This window comes from Nesoenas mayeri, assembly GCF_963082525.1.
Source record: "Nesoenas mayeri genome assembly, chromosome: 1".
NCBI lineage: Eukaryota > Metazoa > Chordata > Aves > Columbiformes > Columbidae > Nesoenas > Nesoenas mayeri.
In genome coordinates, this window is record NC_137541.1 from 22,753,339 (window position 1) to 22,772,838 (window position 19,500).

Consider the following 19,500-nt stretch of genomic DNA (forward strand, 5'->3'; position numbering starts at 1 on the left):
CAGTGGAGATCTAACCTGTTTCTAAGAGCACATCTCCAATAGATTGTTATTTGGTGAACAAGAATGAAGAAACCAGTAAGAACACTAGAAAAATATGGATAAAGAGGAAACAAATTAACTTGTAATGTACTGGAGTTCAAGACAGCTGTTGGTGAATAAGTTTTAGACTGTGAAAACTGTTGACTGATTGGTTAGTGTGACCTATATTTATCTAGACTTATGCATAGCTAGAATTAATGTTGGAAATTCTTAAGCTCTTTGTAAATGCAGTTTGGTTAATTCATCATTTGTTGTTTATTTGCAGGCGAATACTGGAAGCAGCCAAAAAAGCTAATCAATCTGGACATTTCCTTTGGATCGGCTCAGATAGTTGGGGGTCAAAAATTTCACCAGTTCAGCAGCAGGAGGAGATTGCAGAAGGAGCAGTAACTATTCTGCCCAAAAGAACATCAATAGATGGTAGGAATGCACGTGGCACAAACCCCTCATTTTGTGACAATGTCAAGAATCCTAGCTCTCTTAAAAATGAAACTAAACAACAAAACATGTAGTCATTGATTACACGGAAATCAGGGAAAACTTTCCAACTATTATGATGGGTAATAATGAGTCAGCTCATTCTCCTGGGAAGAGAACAATCTAGTCTCTGCTTTCCTCTCATAAGTTTACTTTAAGAAGGCAGTGTATTAGCAAAGTTTCTGCCTTGTTAGATGAAGCGGAAGTTGTTGGTTTGAATCACTATATTCCCAGGAGGGTACTGGACACAGTAACATCTCTTACTGTCTGAGTAAGTGCTCTAAACTGGTAAACAATTAGGAAAACTGGGCACTACTGATGCTACTTGGAGAATTTAGCCACATGGAAACATTTGTAAAGAGCTTAATCTGGATGATCTGTGTTAGTCGTGATTTCGTTATGGCTGCTGGGTTGTAGGACAAAGGCTGGTATAGAATCTGTTGAGGTTTAAACAGGAATCTTTAGTTTCTCAACTAGGGTTATTAAACATACAAACAGAGTCAGAAGTTTGGGTGTTCTGGAAGCCCTCTGGTTCAACAGAGATGTACCTGATGATTTTAGGTGGCCTTGAAATGAAATTTATTTGGGTCACAGTCTTTGACTAAGTAGTGATTACATTTTGTCTAATTTCTTGTAGATATCCCATTATTTATTTGGATCATCAGTGTATTAAAAATTAAGCTGTTTTCCTAACAGAATTCTGCTGGAGCTTTAGAAACTCTTTAATTTATGTAGGCAATTAAAAAAACATCTTGTTCTACAGCAAATATGGGATAATAACAAATATAGTATTTTTTCAATCCTTATCTCCTACTGCACTCATAAAATATTATAGTAGTTTGCACCTAAAGCTTCTTCTCATTCTGATATTTATACAAAATCTCTTATTGTCTTTAAATGAGTATTTTTATGCTGTATTATATTTTAATGCTTTTTTAACTTTTCTCAAATGTAGGATTTGATAGATATTTTCGGAGTCGAACACTTGCTAACAATAGAAGAAATGTATGGTTTGCAGAATTTTGGGAGGAGAACTTTGGATGCAAGTTAGGATCACATGGAAAAAGAAACAGCAATATCAAGAAATGCACAGGTAACTGTGAAAGTAAAACATTATTTGTAAGTTGTTTATTGGAGTGCAGGAAAGGAATTGCTTTATTTTCCTCACTCTTCTGGCTCCTTTCAATTTTCCAATACAAATTATTGTGTTGTAAGAAAAGTGAGATATTTTTTCTCAAACATGAAGGAAAAATTAAGGGGCAATGTTTGAGAAAGTTATTAGTTAATTTGCACAAATCCAATGATGGTGCAGATTTTATTAAAGACTTGTGACTATGGTTCAATTCCATTTATGTTTTCAATGGCCTTCTCTCTCACCCCATCTATAGCTGTCAATATGATTTCTTTTAGTGAACAGGCACATCACAGTGATTCTTATATTGTTATCCCTGAAGTGTATAGAGAAAATTAAATTTCTGTTTAAACTATTGAGGTCTTGATGATAGGTGAAGTCATGAACTCCTTATTTAGTTTAAAAACTGTGTTTGAAGATGGAGTAAAAATATCGGATCAATATGTCCTTATTACCTGTCCAGGATTCTATATCGTACCATAAAGCTGAAAGTCTCTGTGAAGTTTGAGCAAAAACTCCGTGTAACTGGCATGAGTGTTATCACAGCTGCTTGTTCAGGCATCATACCCAGACACGATTGTCACAACAGCTAATGTAGCTGTTGCATCAGTAGCTCTGAGTTTCATGTCGCCTATGAGCTGTTGCTACGAGATGCTGACTTTATGCTGTTCCTTGCAGGGTTTACTACAAGTTACCTTTAGTCTCTGTGACTATAGCAGACTGTGTTACTTTTTGTATAGAGAGTTTCTGCCTAATGTCAGAGCTCCCAGTGTGATTTGCTTAATTACCATCACCATCCCAGTGATACTGGTGGTGATCACCATCTCTGTGACTAGTGGCAGTAGTAATACTCAATTTTCTGTATATATAAATCATCCATGTACTTTGTTTTCCCTGGCAGTGTTTTCTGTCACCAAATAATATTTTTGCACATGCAGCATGAATATTTTTGTTCTCCCGCTTTACCAGGATTTCTGTCTGCCTGGTGACACTTCTGCAGCCTTTGTTATGGAGGTGCCTTTCCAAACTTTCTGCTAACTAAAGCTGCAGACATGCTGTGCATTGTTATTGCTGCACTTCCTGAACCATCAGATTTATTGTATGTGTACTGTGCCATTGATTCAAAGACTTACTGCACTGGGCTTTGTAACGTACAGATATATCTCACACAGAAATATGAGAGCCATGTGTGCACTCTCTCCTTTCAACAACAACACCTTGTCTTCTACATTTTGCCACATACTCCACAAAAAAAAAAAAAAAGAAAAAAAAAGAAAAGAAGAAAAAGAGGTGATATTCAGTTCCTCACTGAGCTAAATAATAGCTCAGTGCTCTAATCCTTTCCTCCTTGGTCTTGATTCATATAATAGTAAGCCATGTTACCCATGTCTGAGAATGGATTATTTTGTTTTTTACTCTTTTAAGTGAAAAATAGATGCTTTTTTTGAGTTCTTCAGGTGGAATGAGTGGTGTATATGCTGCAGTTTGGGAAGCTCTAAATGTTACCACAGATGGTTGTATGACTTGTCTCAGCCTCATCACATCTGTCAAATTGAATTACCAAGTGAAAAGTAGTGTATAAAATGCATAGGCTGTATCTTGATAGATTCAAAGTAATTTGTGATTTGAAATGGTTATCTGTCTGTTTTATGAAACAAAATTATGATATGCTCTCTGTGCCTGAAAACAGAAAGAAAACATATTTTCTGCACCCAGAAAGTAAACACAGTAGCAAGGGAAGAGAATAAAATGTGTGCGGTCTCTTATGAAGCTTGCACATGCATTTTCACATGTGGAGGAAAATCTATGCACTCTTCTGAAAGAAAGGTTATTTACAAATGAAAGTACCTTTGACTAAAATAGCTTTTCCATGGCTTAACACCATGGAAAAGACACTTGGACAGCATAGAATCATAGAATATCCTGAGTTGGAAGAGACTCACAAGGATCATTGAGTCCAAGTCCTGTGCCTGCATATGACAACCCCAAAATTCACACCATGTGCCTGAGAGCATTGTCCAATGACATCTTGAATACTGTCAGGCCTGGGGCCATGACTACTTCCCTGAGGAGCCTGTTCCAGATGATTCATCGTGATCCCTATGCTTAACTAACTCAAATGTAAGGGACTGGATGATGATAATAACCAGAATGTGGTCCCTTTGAGTAAAATGAATCAAGAGATGAAGGTGGAAGTTCAATATAAACCTCCTGTGATTTAAGGAGAAATTCCAGCTGGAGAATGGGGGAATGACCTCCCAGTCTAGACCTAGAGAATCACAAATGGCATCTTGACCTACTCTAGCTCAGTTATCATGGCCTCCTGTGCACAGAAGAGAGGTAACAATGAAATCCTAGCTGGTTCTTCATACCACAGCCCTGAAAGTGGACAAGTCAGTATACTGTGATCTTCTGTGTCTTCTGATGGTCAAAGAGAAGAATATCCCACCCATGATTTTGTTTTTCCCTTAAAAATCCAAAGACTTTATTTCATCATCAAGTCTACTCTGAAATAATGGTGGTAGATGAAAACAGTAATGAACCCTTGAATTTCAATAAGGTTATAGGAGCTGTTAGATATAATTGTTTATAGCTTTAATATTAAAGTGTTTGGTCCTTGGCCTGTCCCAGTTGAGTTTTCTCAGAAATTTTACATGTACTTTTTCAGTTGTAAATTTCAGCTCAGTGCTGAAAAGGAATGTATTCCCAGCTCTAGTTCAGGACTTGAAGACTGAACTTAAACTCACCACTTATCCTAACTTCCCCATATTATACCTGAGCATTGCATATAACAAAATGCTCTGTCTTTTGCCCATCAGCCCATTTGTATATCATGTCAATAGCCAGTGACAGATAGAAAGAAATCCAAAAGCCTGAGGTACAGCTGTAATCTGAAAATCTACCTCTCCAAAGATATTAAAAGATAAATTGATAGATACAGAGTTTTCTCAGGCATGAGATGTGTTTTGTTAGGCATTCCTGTTTATCTTAGTAGTGAGATACTTCAATCTTTTTCTCATATGATATTTGTAATTCACAACAACAACAAAATTGATATCCTTCGTTTCTATTTAGTTATCTGTTCATAGCTTTACATTTTTACTAACTGTGGTTGGGATGCTACCAATCTAATCCAATTTCTAACTTCTTTTTTTCCTATGAAGATACTAGAAAATGCTTCATAGCAAAAAATGTTTTTCTTTTTATTCCTTTCCATGTAAAATCAACAGTCTTTTGAGCAGTGAAAGGCCTGAAAGGTATTTCTTCTCCTTGTTCAAGGTTAAGAATTACAAAAAAAGGCATATGCTTTCTTACCTCCCATTCTTTACATTACTGATTATTATAGTCTAGTGTTGCAATGGTTTAAATAGTTTATTTCAAGAAAACTACTGTTTTAAAGTACAGTATATTTGTGGTTGCTGTTGCTTCTTATTCTTAAAAGAAATTATGCTTTGGAGATACATAAAATAATAAGTTTCTTTTGAGTTTGCCAGATTGTTTGCTTTTTGATTTTTGCCAGTTTATAGAAAGCAATGATTCACCTAACCTTTGAAAAAGAAATTGCTTTGCCACTATTGATTTGCAACTAGGTCTATGTGTTTCCGGTCTGAATGTGAGTGTACATTGATCAAATCATCAAGATGAGAATAGTTCACTGAAAAATATTAGAGACTTTTTGTTCCAACTTGTCTGGAATTAAAAAAAAGCACAACAATTGGGCCATTACCTTAGTAAACATAAAACAATAATTCAGTTACTACCCTTAAAATTTTTTAATTGGGGAAGGGGAAAGGCATTGTTAGAGAAAACATGTTTGTGTTACAAAAACAAAACAGAAAATAGTGGAGCATGACAAGGACTGAACTGTCTGTACAGGTTTTAAGAAGCCTCACTTTACATATGTTAATTCACAGTGCAGGTTTTCTATGTTCAATAAAAGGATCTTTAACAAGACATGAATCTTTCAGGGATCGTCAATAGCCTTTTTTAGCACTAGAATCTCTTTGTGGGAATGAGAAGTGAGGATATGTGAAGCTTTTCACTCATTCATGTGTCACAGCAGAAAAATGTCAAGACAGAGACAGCATTCATCCTTTGATTACCTACCTTCTTCAATAAGAAGGGCTTACACCACGGTTGCAGGAGATGGCAGAGACAGTATGTCTCTTCTCTACTTCAAATTTGACATCCTGGAGAATTTTCCCATACCTCCAGCTTCCCACCTGGGTCAATTGGTGAGCCCAGTTTTTGGTAACTGAAGGTTTAGCATTACTTAGAAACATTGTGGACTGACTAGATTTATTCCTGGTGTTGTGTTGTTAACTGTAGCTCCTGGTTGTTGACCTATTAGTTGTCAGACCTACCTTAAGGTAGGTTTCACAACCTTGTATTTCTTAAGAAACGTACAAAAGTATGAAAACAAATATTTGAAAATTAAACAAAGATATCCCAGAGTACACTTTTAACAATTACATTGAATTGTGGGCCTGACAATCTGCACCATCACTTTCAGAAGACCATAACACAGCGATAGAAAAAAAGAAGTAGCATTGATAATCAGGAGTTCAGAGACAAGGGTAAGAATTAAATGAAACGTGCTCAGATTTGCTTCCATTAACGTCACAGAATGTTAATATTTGCTTTCATTCTAATAAAAAATTCTGAAGAAGTCCTCTTTATGTATATATGTCCATACACATGTAGATATTTTTTTGGGTTTGCATGCATAAGCAGAGAGAAATCTAACATGAAGTAAGGTTGCTTCCTGTATCATTTTTTAATGGGTACAATGCTAGCCTTAAATTCAAATCTGACATAAGAAGATACAATTCCACTGAGATTTGTTCTGGATTTTCTCCATAGCATCCCTTCAAGGCATGCATTTATCAGAGTACTTAGAGTCTTTGAACAGCAAACTGTGGCCCTTAATAAAACCTCAACAAAAACTTTAATCAAAAAAGCTCCTTCATGTACATCCCAACAGAAGTAGTCTCTTGCCCTGTTTTGTATGGTTAGCATTTTAACTACTCTGTAAACCTAATCAGCCTTTAACTGCCTATAATGACTGACTGCACTGCTAAAAATAAAGATGGAAGAGTTTCCAAAAGCATATAGGGACCTATGTAAATTAGTCTAATTTCAATTTTCTCTATCAAACAGAACTATTTATTTGACCAAAAAAAAAATGCAGTGCAGTGTAACAGACATGATGCACATCTAAGAACTTTACAAATACATTATTTGTTTTGAATAACCTGTTTGAAAATACAATCACACCTAAAAATATTAATAGAAAGAAGGAGATTTACTCATCTGTATGTGCAGTCACATTCTGAAAAATTTATAGAACAAATTGAAAAGTTCTATAGTAGAATATGAATCTTGCATGGGTACAGTACATTGCTATTTAGTTTGAGTTATAGTTCCAGTAGCACAAACACTCCTAAAATATTTTTATTTCTTGATGACACAGAATCACAGAATCGACTGGGTTGGAAAAGACCTCAGAGATCATCAAGTCCAACCCTTGGTCCAACTTCAGTGCATTTACTAGATGATGGCACTAAGTGCCATGTCCAGTCTCAGTTTAAAAACCTCCAGGCACGGTGAGTCCACCACCTCCCTGGGCAGCCATTCCAATGCCAACACCTACATAAAGTTTAAAAAAAGTCAGCATAGGTGTGGTTAAGATGTATGGTGAGTTGTAACACAATTCCCAAAAGACAGTAAGGCTGGGAAGGGACTCTTTATGAGCACAAAGAGCTTCATGCCCTCCCTCTTAGTGTGACTTGTGTGTTGTGACCAATATGTTTAAGTGTAAGAGGCAGAAGGAGAAATTATTATTCTTTCTCTTCTTGATTCCCATTTAAAAAGTAGCTTATAAAAATGCAGAAAGATTTTTTACTTTTTATTTATATTTATAAAATATCTACTGCTGTTTTGTGTAACTACAGTAATTCTATGTAAAAATCATAGTGGTCAGATTTGCAGCATGATAAGCAGGAGCCAAGTTGACTGTTGAATCTTTGCTGCCCAACACACCAACTGGACAGAAAAGACTTTGAGGACTATTTGCCATAGTCCAAGCTATTTCTTACTCTGTTTTAGGCATTATCTCAGAACTATGAAAATTGTGTGTTACAGGTAGCTGCACTGCAGTGGTCCCATGCTGCCTCTAAGGCAGCATTAAATCAAACTGCACCATATGTCATTAAATAATACATGAAGATAGAGAGCATTTACTTTTGGTTTTAGAACAATAGATCATGTCCCAGGTGGCATCAAGATCTCTTTAATAACTTAAATTAATTTTATTTTCTTTATTGTTGTATACCATAGACCATAAATTAAAAATTTTTGCAGATTTTTTTCTGGTTCTCAATTTCAGAATCTTGGGTAGTCAATTCCAAAGAAAAAAGTTGATGTCTGAGAATGGTGAGTGACATTCTGCCAAAATTAACAAGACTGAAATATGGACTTTCTCATGCTATACATCAGGTCAGAATATGTAGACCAAATTCTCTCCTGATGTTGGCAGGCATGAATCTGTTGTCTCTGTACTTTCAGTGTCTGACAGACTGACAAGCAATAGAAGACCATAGCTTAAGGTATATTTGGTCAAAATATACACATTCAGTTGTCTTACAAAGGGCCAGTTTTAGCTTTAATTGCAGAAACTACACAAGATTCATGTTGAATAGTATTTCATTTCAGCAACTGCTAATGTACATAAGTATTACTCAATATGTCTGAGAGCTGTCAAATCAGGCGACCTAACGTGAACTGTCCATTCACTAACTAGATTTCTTCATTTCACTTGCTGTCATCCATTTTGTTATTTCACCAGTTGTTTTCAAATCTCTTATATATAATATATACAATGGAATATCACTTCTCAATCATATTGTCGAAGCTTTGAGTCACTTAAAAGACCTATCATCTAAAAAAGCTTTTTATTCTAATATGAATAAATTGTTGATATCCTCCATAAAGTTTGGTATTTTTCTATATTTTTTTATTCACAAATATGAATTCAAGTCTGTATTCTATCAGGAAATTTATCAATTTTAGATTTATAATGTTTTATGAAGTCATGTGCCATATTCCACTGTGCAACCATTTAAATAGAGCTTCTTGCCACGTTAGATTTGATATACTTGGTGCAAGCTGAAATATTTTTAATATCTATATCTGTGTGCACACATGTGGATGAGTTTTCTAGTAAATTATGAATCTAGAAGTTCTTATTCCAGCTCAGAGCCTCTGCAAGAATGGCATGTCCTAGTGAGTGAATTGTTGCTTTAAGTACAACTTTTTTTGTGAACTCTGGAACTGCACCTTCTCAAATGTAGCCTCAGAAAACATGTAACCAATATTACTTGTGACATAACTTGCATGCCATACATATAAGAATGTCATCTTTACACAATCCTGGTTCCTGGGAGACAACAGTAAATTATTCTGTCATTTCTATTACCAGCCCAACCACTTTGGGCAGATGCTAGTAGAACAGGAAAGTCTATAGTCAAAGTGTTGCATGCTGTTCTTCATCAATTTGCTCTCCTGGTCTACCACAAACTGACCTTTCCTGTGAACAGGAAGACATGTTCTGTATAAGCCTGGGTCCTAGATATCCTTCTTCACGTAGAAAAGGTATTTGTTGTTTTCCCTTCTGAGCAAGTTCTTGTAATCCTGCCTTGTGTGAGAACTGAAAGAGCTGTTTTAGTTTTGTATATACATCATCTCTGCCATTATTCAAGCATTTCAAGTTACAGTGCTTAAACATTTTATACGTGTGCATATTTGGTGTGGATACTTGCTACCTGACTGGATGCTTCATTAGAATACAAATAATACAATAAAAAATAGTTTGAGTCTTCAAAAAGGACCATTACCTACATAGTTCTACTCTGCTGGAGGCTGTCCTGGGGAGCCATGTGCCCCTGAGACCCCAGATGAAGCCAAGTCAATTGAGGAGTTTGCTTTAGTCAATGAAGACTGGGTTAGGGAGAAATTAAATAGTCTGGAGATCCATAAATCCATGGGTCCAGATGGGATGCATCCATGGGTGCTGAGGGAGCTGGCTGAAGTCATTGCTAGACTGCTCTCCATCATCTTTGCCAAGTCTTGGGAAACGAGAGAGGTGCCCGAGGACTGGAGGAAAGCAAATGTCACTCCAGTCTTCAAAAAGGGCAAGAAGGAGGACCAGGGTAATTATATACCGGTCAGCCTCACCTCTGTCCCTGGGAAAGTAATGGAACAGCTTATCCTTGGTGCCATCTCAAGGCATATCAAGGATAAGAGGGTTATTAGGGGAAGTCAGCATGGCTTTACCAAAGATAAGTCATGCTTGACCAACCTCATAGCCTTTTATGAGAATGTAACAAGGTGGATGGATGATGGCAGAGCGGTGGATGTGGTCTACCTTGACTTCACTAAAGCCTTTGACACAGTCTCTCACAGTATCCTCACCATTAAGTTGAGGAGGTGTGGTCTAGACAACAGAGTAGTGAGGTGGGTTACAAACTGGCTTAAGGAGAGAAGCCAGAGAGTGGTAGTCAATGGTGCGGAGTCTAGTTGGAGGCCAATATCTAGTGGAGTGCCTCAGGGTCAGTACTGGGGCCAATATTATTCAATATATTCATTAATGATTTAGATGAGGGAATTGAGTGTACTATCAGGAAGTTTGCTGATGACACTAAGCTGGGAGAAGTGGCTGACACGCCAGAAGGCTGTGCTGCCATCCAGCGGGACCTGGACAGGCTGGAGAGTTGGGCGAGGAGTAACCTAATGAAATTTAACAAGGAAAAGTGTAGAGAAGAGGAGACTGAGGGGTGACCTTATTAATGTTTATAAATATATAAAGGGTGAGTGCCATGAGGATGGAGCCAGACTCTTTTCAGTGGTAAACAATGATAGGACAAGGGGTAATGAGATCAAGCTGGAACACAAGAGGTTCCACTTAAATTTGAGAAAAAACTTCTTCTCAGTGAGGGTGACAGACACTGGAACAGGCTGCCCAGGGGGGTTGTGGAGTCTCCTTCCCTGGAGACATTCAAAACCCACCTGGACATGTTCCTGTGTGACCTCACCTAGGCGTTCCTGTTCCAGCAGGGGGATTGGACTAGATGATCTTTTGAGGTCCCTTCCAATCCCAAACATACTGTGGTACTGTGATACTGTGATAGTTTTCAATGTCCTTGGGTGTGGTCAGACAGACTGATCTACTCTTTGTAACCACATAGGAGCTAACTCATCGTTCTGACCTCTTGACCTCTGTCTAACTACTCTAATACTGTTCTGTGAACTAATCTGGTTAAGAACTTTGGAGGTGAAATTTCATTACCTAGATCAGCAGCAGGCATGCCAATTTGTTGTTCTTCCATATTCGCAAGTAGTACATGGTGGGGGATACCAGTCAGGCAGAGAAAAAGTGGCTTTTATGAGCTAGTCTTCCCCAGGCAGCCCAGGTGTCCTGAGATCATGTCTGTTATCAAACAGTGCAGCTCTGCAGAAAGCAGCAGTCGATGAGCATCTGAGATCCTCACTGTAGTCATTTGAAGAAATTTTACTTCAGGTTAGTAGGTTCCTTTGTGTTGGAGGGCCATAGCTGTATTCTTAGCACTAACACTACAGTTTGGTTTCCTCTGAAAGGTGCTTGTATTGCGTGCAGCGAGACAGCTTTACCATGTGAAGGTTGGAGAAGTCAGGAAAATGTTTCAAGAGCACATTCCTTACCCAAATATAACATGACTGTAGCTGCACTCGAGGGATTGAGTAAGTAGAGCCGAAGAAAGGTGGACCACCCTCATTTAATGTTTCCAGAGTCTATATGGTGAGGAAAATTGCCTGCTTATGACACTGATCCCTCTGAGTAAGTCAGAAGGATATAGAGCCTTCTGTGTGCTCAGTTCCTGTGAACAAGCAGGGTTTGACTGCACTTGGCCTTTGTTTGTGGAAGACTGTTAACTACAAACAAATTTTGCATTATTCCACTGATTAGCTATTCTGAGGGGAAAAAGCGTATTTAATACACAGCTCAATATATATAAGATATTTTTAATGCTATTGGAGTATGCAATGATTTAAGACATATATTTTAATTTACCAGTATGTAGTTTCTCAGTAGATGAAAAAATAAAAGTTGCTTGTTGTCCTGTTTTATAACTGCATAAAAATGTCATCTCATACTGGAATACAGGGTGACTTACCTTATAAACTTGATACAGAACTTCCCACAAAATAGCCTTTTCTCTGTTAATATTTGATGTACAGGATATCAACAAGTTTAAAAAAATGTAAGTACAAGGGAAAATGACATGATAAAACAAAGGAAATTATTTAGTCTTTCTGTTGTGATCTTTCTACTTATTAATTCTGTTTGTTATTAGAAAAAAAATCAACTTATTCTGATGTTAGATACCACCAATACCTCAAGTAAATCTATGTTCTTAATAATTATATTAATTTTATAATATAATTAGTATAAGTAAAACAAGTTGTTTCACAATTTCATGAAGCAGCAATGAAAATACTTGATGTGGACTGCTTTTAGATCATAAATATTTTTAATGTATTGAAAAATTATTCACCTGCAAAATACTCCCAATTTATAAGTAATTGCTCACCTTTTGTGGAAGGGAGTTCAGATTGGTCATCTGTAAACAGACGTAGATGCTTTTTAATCTAGCGAGTAGAACTTTATTACAGGAATAGACCCAGCAAAATCAATGGGGCATACATAATGGTCTGTAGTATAAATCAGTGTAGAAAAGGAGGTCAGATTTTGGCTTTTAATGGATAAGTGTATCCATTAAATGTACCAATTATAGTTAAATATTTCCAGAATATTATTTGTATCCAATATTCGAGACAGGTGCTTTTGTATGGAGGGTTCTTATGAAAGGTCAGGTATAAGCACAAGTGTCCCCAATTTGTGTTAGAATCTGTGTACAGGGATGAGAGATATATTTGTGATATTGAACTTACACTAGTTTAACTGCATGACTGGGTATGATGATTTTGACCCAAATTTTAGCTCTGCACTAGTGCATGTTCAGGGTTTGCAGGATTGCCCTTGGGAGGAGCTCATGAGATGGGATTTATTTAATTCTTTAACTTCTGGCAGGCCACCTCCTCATGTTTTAGTAAGCTTCTTAGACTGATATGACTTACCCTGTGAGGTTGCCCATCTCTCTTTATGGACTGCAAATAGACCTAGGTGGCTAATTTGGATTTGATACCTCACTTTCAGATTGTTCAAGTCAACTAAAATGAATCCCATTCCATGGTTGTATGGATCACCACCTTCTCAACAAAACAATCTGCCTTCCCAATTCATGTAAGATCCTGGTGAGAACTGTAATATTTGCTTAAGTTAATTATGACTGTATAACTTAGATGTTTAGAGGTAATTTAGCATCCTTACAGGTACTTTCACAGATAGAAACAAAAGGGAAAGTAATACATGGCAGTCCTCTGTACCTAGGTTATCAGCAAATATTTCTCAGATCTGAATACATGACTCTTTATTTATTGATAATACCACAGAGTTTCAGGATGCAGTATACTGTTCAATTACACAAAATATTTTAAAGACACTTGTATACAAAGGTTTATATTTCAGGTTTATATTTAGGCTTTGTTTAAAAAATAAATATTTAATTATTCTGGTCAAAATCCTTTCTTTTATTCTGTCATGAGATAATCCAAGAAGACAGACAAATTAAGGCTTTAAAATCTTTGATGAAACTACATAATGCACATGATCTGTCACTGAAGCAAAAGAAGCTGGTATTGTGATCTCACATGCTACATACACTGTGGAAAATAAGTTATTTTCAATTTGCTACAGTGATATTGTAGAATAAGGTGTGTTTCTATTAATGGGATCTTCAGCTGCATCAGTAAACAATGGGTGATTAATGCTGTGGAGTTTTTCCACAGTATTTTCAGCAATTAGTGAAGTTTTGGTAGCCAAGTATCATCTTGGTTGATTTGTTAGTGCCTTAGATAAAATTCAAGATAGTGAAATGATAGGTCCATGCATTACATACATTCCACCTGACTACATGAAACAATGAGATCCAAATGCCTTCAAAAGCCCTCCAGGTGGTGTTCTGAGGCCATGGTTCCCCCACGCTATTCAGCTTTTCCTTACTTTACATCTGTTCCCTACTTTTCCATGTGCTCCAGTATGAACTATTTGGTCCAGAGATTGCATTTTTTAGATATTTTTAAAGTGTTTTCCTGTTCTATTATTTCAAGAAAAAAGAAGAAAAAATGAGATGGCATTTGCACATGTCATAGACCTATTCAGAGGAGTGCAGTGGATTTTAATTGCCACATAAGCACTGTTTGACTTAGAAAATAAGGGTGTTTTTTCACTCTCAGTGTTCAGCTCTGACTGTTAGTAGGCTTTTTCCTGAGCCATACCCTTGAAAGAGCAGTTCTTTAGAAACTCGTAGGTAGATCAATTCTCTCACCTTAAAATGAAAAAGTCATTTCCAGAAGCTCTTCAAGGTAACATTTTAAATTGTCTCTTCCTGTGACTTTTGAAACTACAGCAAACAAGAAGCAGATAAATTTTATTCCTTTTAAATTTTAAAAATGAGCCTGAGACTCTAAAAGTGGTAGTTTCAGGAACATTCTAAAGTGTTGGCTTGGAGAGTGATAGAATAAATTCCACAATTCATTGAACCTTCCTTGAAGTTACATTACATATAAAATCTGAAAATATAAAAGGCAGTCCATGTGTATGGATTGCTGGAATAATTGATTTTTCTTTTATTTTTTTTTTGGACAGAAATGTTAGCATCTGATAAAAAGCTACAGTAGAGAAAAGCAATTTGCAAAATTGAATAATATGATTATGAGACAAAAAGGCTGTCATGTGTTCTGCATCCTACTTAAAAGTACTTAACGTTCCTCAAATTCTAGATAAAAACTATCCAGGAATCCAAAAATTAGCCATTGACTTTATAATAAGTAATTCCAAATAAATAATAAACGTAAGATTACAAATGTCTTTCACAGAATTTGGGAAGAGAAAAGGAAGTTAATTTTTTTGTATGAATCGCTATTTTTTTACTGACAGAGGAAACACATTCAGGGATTTAATTCCTGTAACTCATTGCTTTTATTTATTAATTAGACTGAATATACATAATTATAACTTTTTTTTTTTTTTTTTCAAACTTAGAGTAGAAATGTAATTGGAAAAATCTTGCTCATGAACTTTTGATACCTCTCCACTGGATTTTAGGTGAAATTTGTAGTTGCAGCAGTATTTTAAAATGGAGAGAGGAATAAAAGGTGAATCAATTTGCTGTATTAGATTGTACAAGTCTTCATGTCAGATAACAGAACTGGATGTGTGTATGCAAGGGTCTTTTACATTTGCAGTTGCTGAGTCCAGTGGGATAGTGTGGAATGTCAAGACTGGTACCTGGCGGCGTTGAGGAAAAAGGGCAAATGAACCTGTACATTACACTGTAGCTTCTGCGCTTCTTTTCAGCAGAACTAACTATGGCCTGGATATCAGCTTTCATGGTAAAACTTTCCCAGCACTCTCTATGAAACATTATTCCTTCACACTGCCTCTGGCTGACCACATCTTTGCAAGATGCAGTATGAGACTTTTAGGTCTGTGGTAAGATTCGGGTTTCATTTTGGATGAGTATTAAGATCACTTTCTATTTTATCTGAGCTGTTTTCACTAATTCCTCTATGGAATTGTTTTTCATGTAATTGATGATGATAATGAAGAAAACAGGGTTAGGAACATGAGACCAAAGATTTTACAACTAAGTTGAACAGAAGTAAAATACAAATGATATATATAATGGCCAAATCTTCAATGCTGTCCCTGAGTGCTGCTTTATTGACATGAAGAGGTATGAGAGGATATGCCCCCCCGACCCGAATGAGAGTAATATCTTGGGCTTTTTGTGTGTGTGGAATTCACAGAGAGGTCAGTAATCAAAGACTGAGTAGGATAAGAAAAGCTTTAAAGGAATCATCAGAAGGGAAGCTACATTGCTTTTCACATTGCTTTTCACGTCAGAAGAGAAGAGTTTTAGATCTTAAAAGTAGGATGAAAATAAGCAGAGCTTTATAGACAGGTTTCACAGAACCTTGAAATAGAGACAAGAAGTTTGAATAAACTATGAAAAACAGAACCAACCAAGAATTTGGCCTCAGCTATACTAAATTTTAAAATTCTTTACTATTGATGAAAGACAAATTGTATGTGGGAGGGAACTACAGTGTGTATTACTCCTTGAAATCTTGTTTGTTCTGGTGTTACATGGTTGTGTTTTCCAGAGTTTATCCTTTTTGTTTTTCGCATTTTAGAATCAAACACTCTGAAAAAAGAAATTAAAAATTCTTGCAGCCTCTTTCACCATGATATTGAATCATGTTGGCTTTCTCTTTTAGAACATTTAAGATCAGGACTATATATTTGCTTTCAGTTATACCTGTGAAATTTTTAAAAAAGTGTGCTTTAAGAATTTGGATTGTGTCTTTACCTTTTTATAGTGCTCTTTTTTTTAAAAAAAAAAAAAAAAAGAAAAAAGAAAAAAACAAAAATCATCATTCCTATATATATATATATATATTTAAGAGGTGTATCTAAGCATGTTTTGAGATCAATTCTGTGACACTTGTTGATAAAGTTAAATTTTAACTTGTTGCTTCATCTGTTCTTTAATATATAGTGTTAATTCTGCACCTGGTCTGATATAATTTGTCATTCCTAGGCAGTTGGTTCATGGTGTTCAAGTCCTTAGTAAGTCTTTTATAAGACTCTGTTCATTTTGCTATAGCTCAATATGTTATTTCCTTTATTAACATTTTTATGACTAGGTTTTTTGTTTCCCAAAGTCTTCTTTTTTAAGTAGAATTTGGAATGCTGGTTTAAATTAGTTCTCATTTGAGGGCGAAGAACTTAATTACATTATGATCAAGCATTTCAGGTATGATTATCCTTTCAAACAATATGCTGTGCATTATTTAGAAATACAGCTCAAATATTGCAGGGCAGGATGTATGGGGCCCACTTAGGCATCTGTGCAGAACTGCAATGAATTCAGTAGCATTTCACAGCTGAAAGTACTTAAGAATGATTATGGCAACATGTAACATGTCTTAAATACATTTTCTACCCATGAAAAATATTCCTTAGCCTGTTTCATAAAGAAATAGTAATTTTCAATGCTTGTACTTTGCTTTGTTATAATACCTCCCTAGAGAGTAGGTGCTTATTTGAAAAACTGCATTATTAATACTTTTCATTGGTCATATTTTCTTTTCTTTGACTTTGTATGTGATTCATTTTCTGATCAAAGGATGATGACATAACCCTATTCCTTGGCATTCAACAACCATACAGATACAGTCTCTGATGTGTTCCATTTTTAAATAGTACTACAGTGTGTATATGTCTTGGTATGCATTTATTCTCCTATTTAAAAATCTCTTTTCACTCTACCTTAATTCCAGTGTCATCCCTATCTGTATGCAAGCCCACAGAGGTTGCTTTTGGAGCAAAATATTTTGCCTTTCCCATGCTCTATTCCTCCCTATAATCTTTGTGTTACTGATCTTCAATTCAGCATAGACACTCTGAGCAGGAGAATGGCCGAGGGAGTTATTAAGAGTCAGAGCAGGCTGCACGGAGAAAGGGGAGCTGAAGTTTTGGGAGGTGGGACTTGGGGCTGGACCTCTTGGTCTTGACAAGCACTGTCAGGCCACAGGGGAACTGTTCCCAGTTCCCTCTTCCTCCTTCCTAATCTCAGATAATATATTTGAACTGTTCAAGAAAGCAGAGCATTTCCAACAACTACTGTTCTACATTCAGGACCAGTTTTGGAAAGTGGGAAAAAAATACAATAAGGGTCAAAACCTTTTTTCTTAAATTATTATTCAGGAAATCCTCTTGAGAGTGGAATAGCAAAGAAGATCAATCTTCTATTTAAAAAATGATTTTGACATTTGGAATTGAAATTAAACCAGATCATTTTAAAATTCAAAGCAAAAGATAATTAAACCTTAGTCCAATGAAAATACTATAGTATGTTATCTAACATAAAAATCAAATGCATGTAACCAAAAGTTTCAAACTGTTTCAGTTCTAAAATGCAACAATCATATTTTCAACTTCGTGCTGGTTTTCTGTGTTGTTTTTCCTAGAAACCAAAATCCTTGTAGGATTTTTAGAAAGTACTTTTGTTGTATTGATAATATTAATACCTTGCCTAGTGAAATGTAACTCTGTAACAAGAGTGTCCTCATAAGTCTATATTTTAAGATGAGAAAAAGTGTGTGATCTGGGACCCAGAAAAAATAATTTTTATCAAGGCAGTGTATAATAATTTATTGTATACAGAACATATGTGAACAGCTGGCCATTGAAATGTTTATCTAGCGCATAGCTGATGGAGACAATAATGACAATGTGTATAAATGACATGCTGATTATGAGGAAGCACACAGATAAAAATGTTGATGTGTCTAGTAATTTTCCATGTCTCTGGACAATGGATTTATCTTTCTATGGGGCCATTTTTCAGAACAAATTTATGTATTTCCTGAAACTCTGCTATCTCAATAACTACACGAGGTTGAAGCTCTTTGAAGAATGCAAATCTGATGTGTTTATAGAACTTTTTGATTTAAAATTTATTTCTGAAAGCTGCAGCATTCATTTCTCTTCTCTTATCCTGACCTATGACCCACTGAAAAAAAGATAGAAACATTGACAAGTTACTGCACATGTATCACAGGGACATATAACTCAGCTTTTTTTAAAGACTAAGTTTTGGCAGTATCATAACAGTAGAAATGAAGTAGATCTGGTTCATGACAAGTTATAGTTCAAAAAAGTTGTGCTTTTCTTTAATTCAAAGTACATTGATAGTTGTGGAAATCTTATCTTTAACACAAACTTTTCTTGCTCAGAAGATTCCTTAATGGTCTCCCTTATTTCTGGGGACTACTGCATTGTTCTGAATTAGAAAAACCAAGTCCCGCTTACTTATGGATAAAGTTTTCTTGGCCAGGTGTTAAAGCAGCTCTCTCTTTCCTCTTTAGTATTCATACTTTACAATAGAAACATTCTTGGTTATTCTTGAACCACCCAGGCTAAGTGGATGTAGATTTCATCGCAGATGTGAAATTATGTCATCTGGCAGGAAAGCATCTAGCAGCTGTGAAGGCTGGACAGTCTTCAAGTCTCCAAGCAAAGTCTTCAGTCAGACCAGTGGATATTTTGCTTTTTGTGAGGCCATGTGCAAACCTTGAGATTCCCCATTTCAAAAGCATGCATTGTATCCACACACAGCCATTTCACAGTCACTTCAGTTATTGATAATTTAGTTAAAGAGATTTCCCCACAATTTGAAATTGATTGGTAATTCAAATATTGACAGATTGCTAAATATTTTAGGGTGTGATTTTGATTCTTAACGTGATTGTTTGTGAATCGAACTGTGCTGTACAAACCTACGTCCCTTGTCCATTCATACCTGCCAAAAACAGAGAGACAAAAAAGGAAAGGAAATGTTATTTCTGTCCTGCCCCAAATCAGGTATTGCCTTCTTGCTTGATTGCTTATCTATTGTATGCACTGGTTTATTAGTTGTAACTTCCCTATCAGTAGATCTGTGCTACCCCATAAAAAACATTTACACCTGTAGGTGTTCTCTGGCCTATCTTCGTCCACTTCCCTTGGGCTATGTCACTTACACAAACTGAGCTTAATGAGGTGATTCTCAGATGAATTTCATCTTTTAAAGGTTAAATATTTTAATTAGAATTAATTTGTGCAGAAGCCTAGAGGGCTTGCATGG

At 36.0% G+C, this 19,500-nt stretch overlaps 1 protein-coding gene across 1 annotated transcript in view; it reads left to right on the forward strand.

Moving 5' to 3' along the window:
* The window catches only part of GRM8 (glutamate metabotropic receptor 8), a gene marked incomplete at its 5' end in the record, with an annotated part of 339,943 nt that overhangs the window by 147,326 nt on the left and 173,117 nt on the right, over nt 1-19,500 (forward strand). Inside the window, 2 exons of the mRNA XM_080342389.1 lie at nt 305-459; nt 1,472-1,609. Of these exons, the coding sequence (XP_080198515.1) occupies nt 305-459; nt 1,472-1,609 (293 nt within the window). The remainder of the gene's footprint in view (nt 1-304; nt 460-1,471; nt 1,610-19,500) is intronic.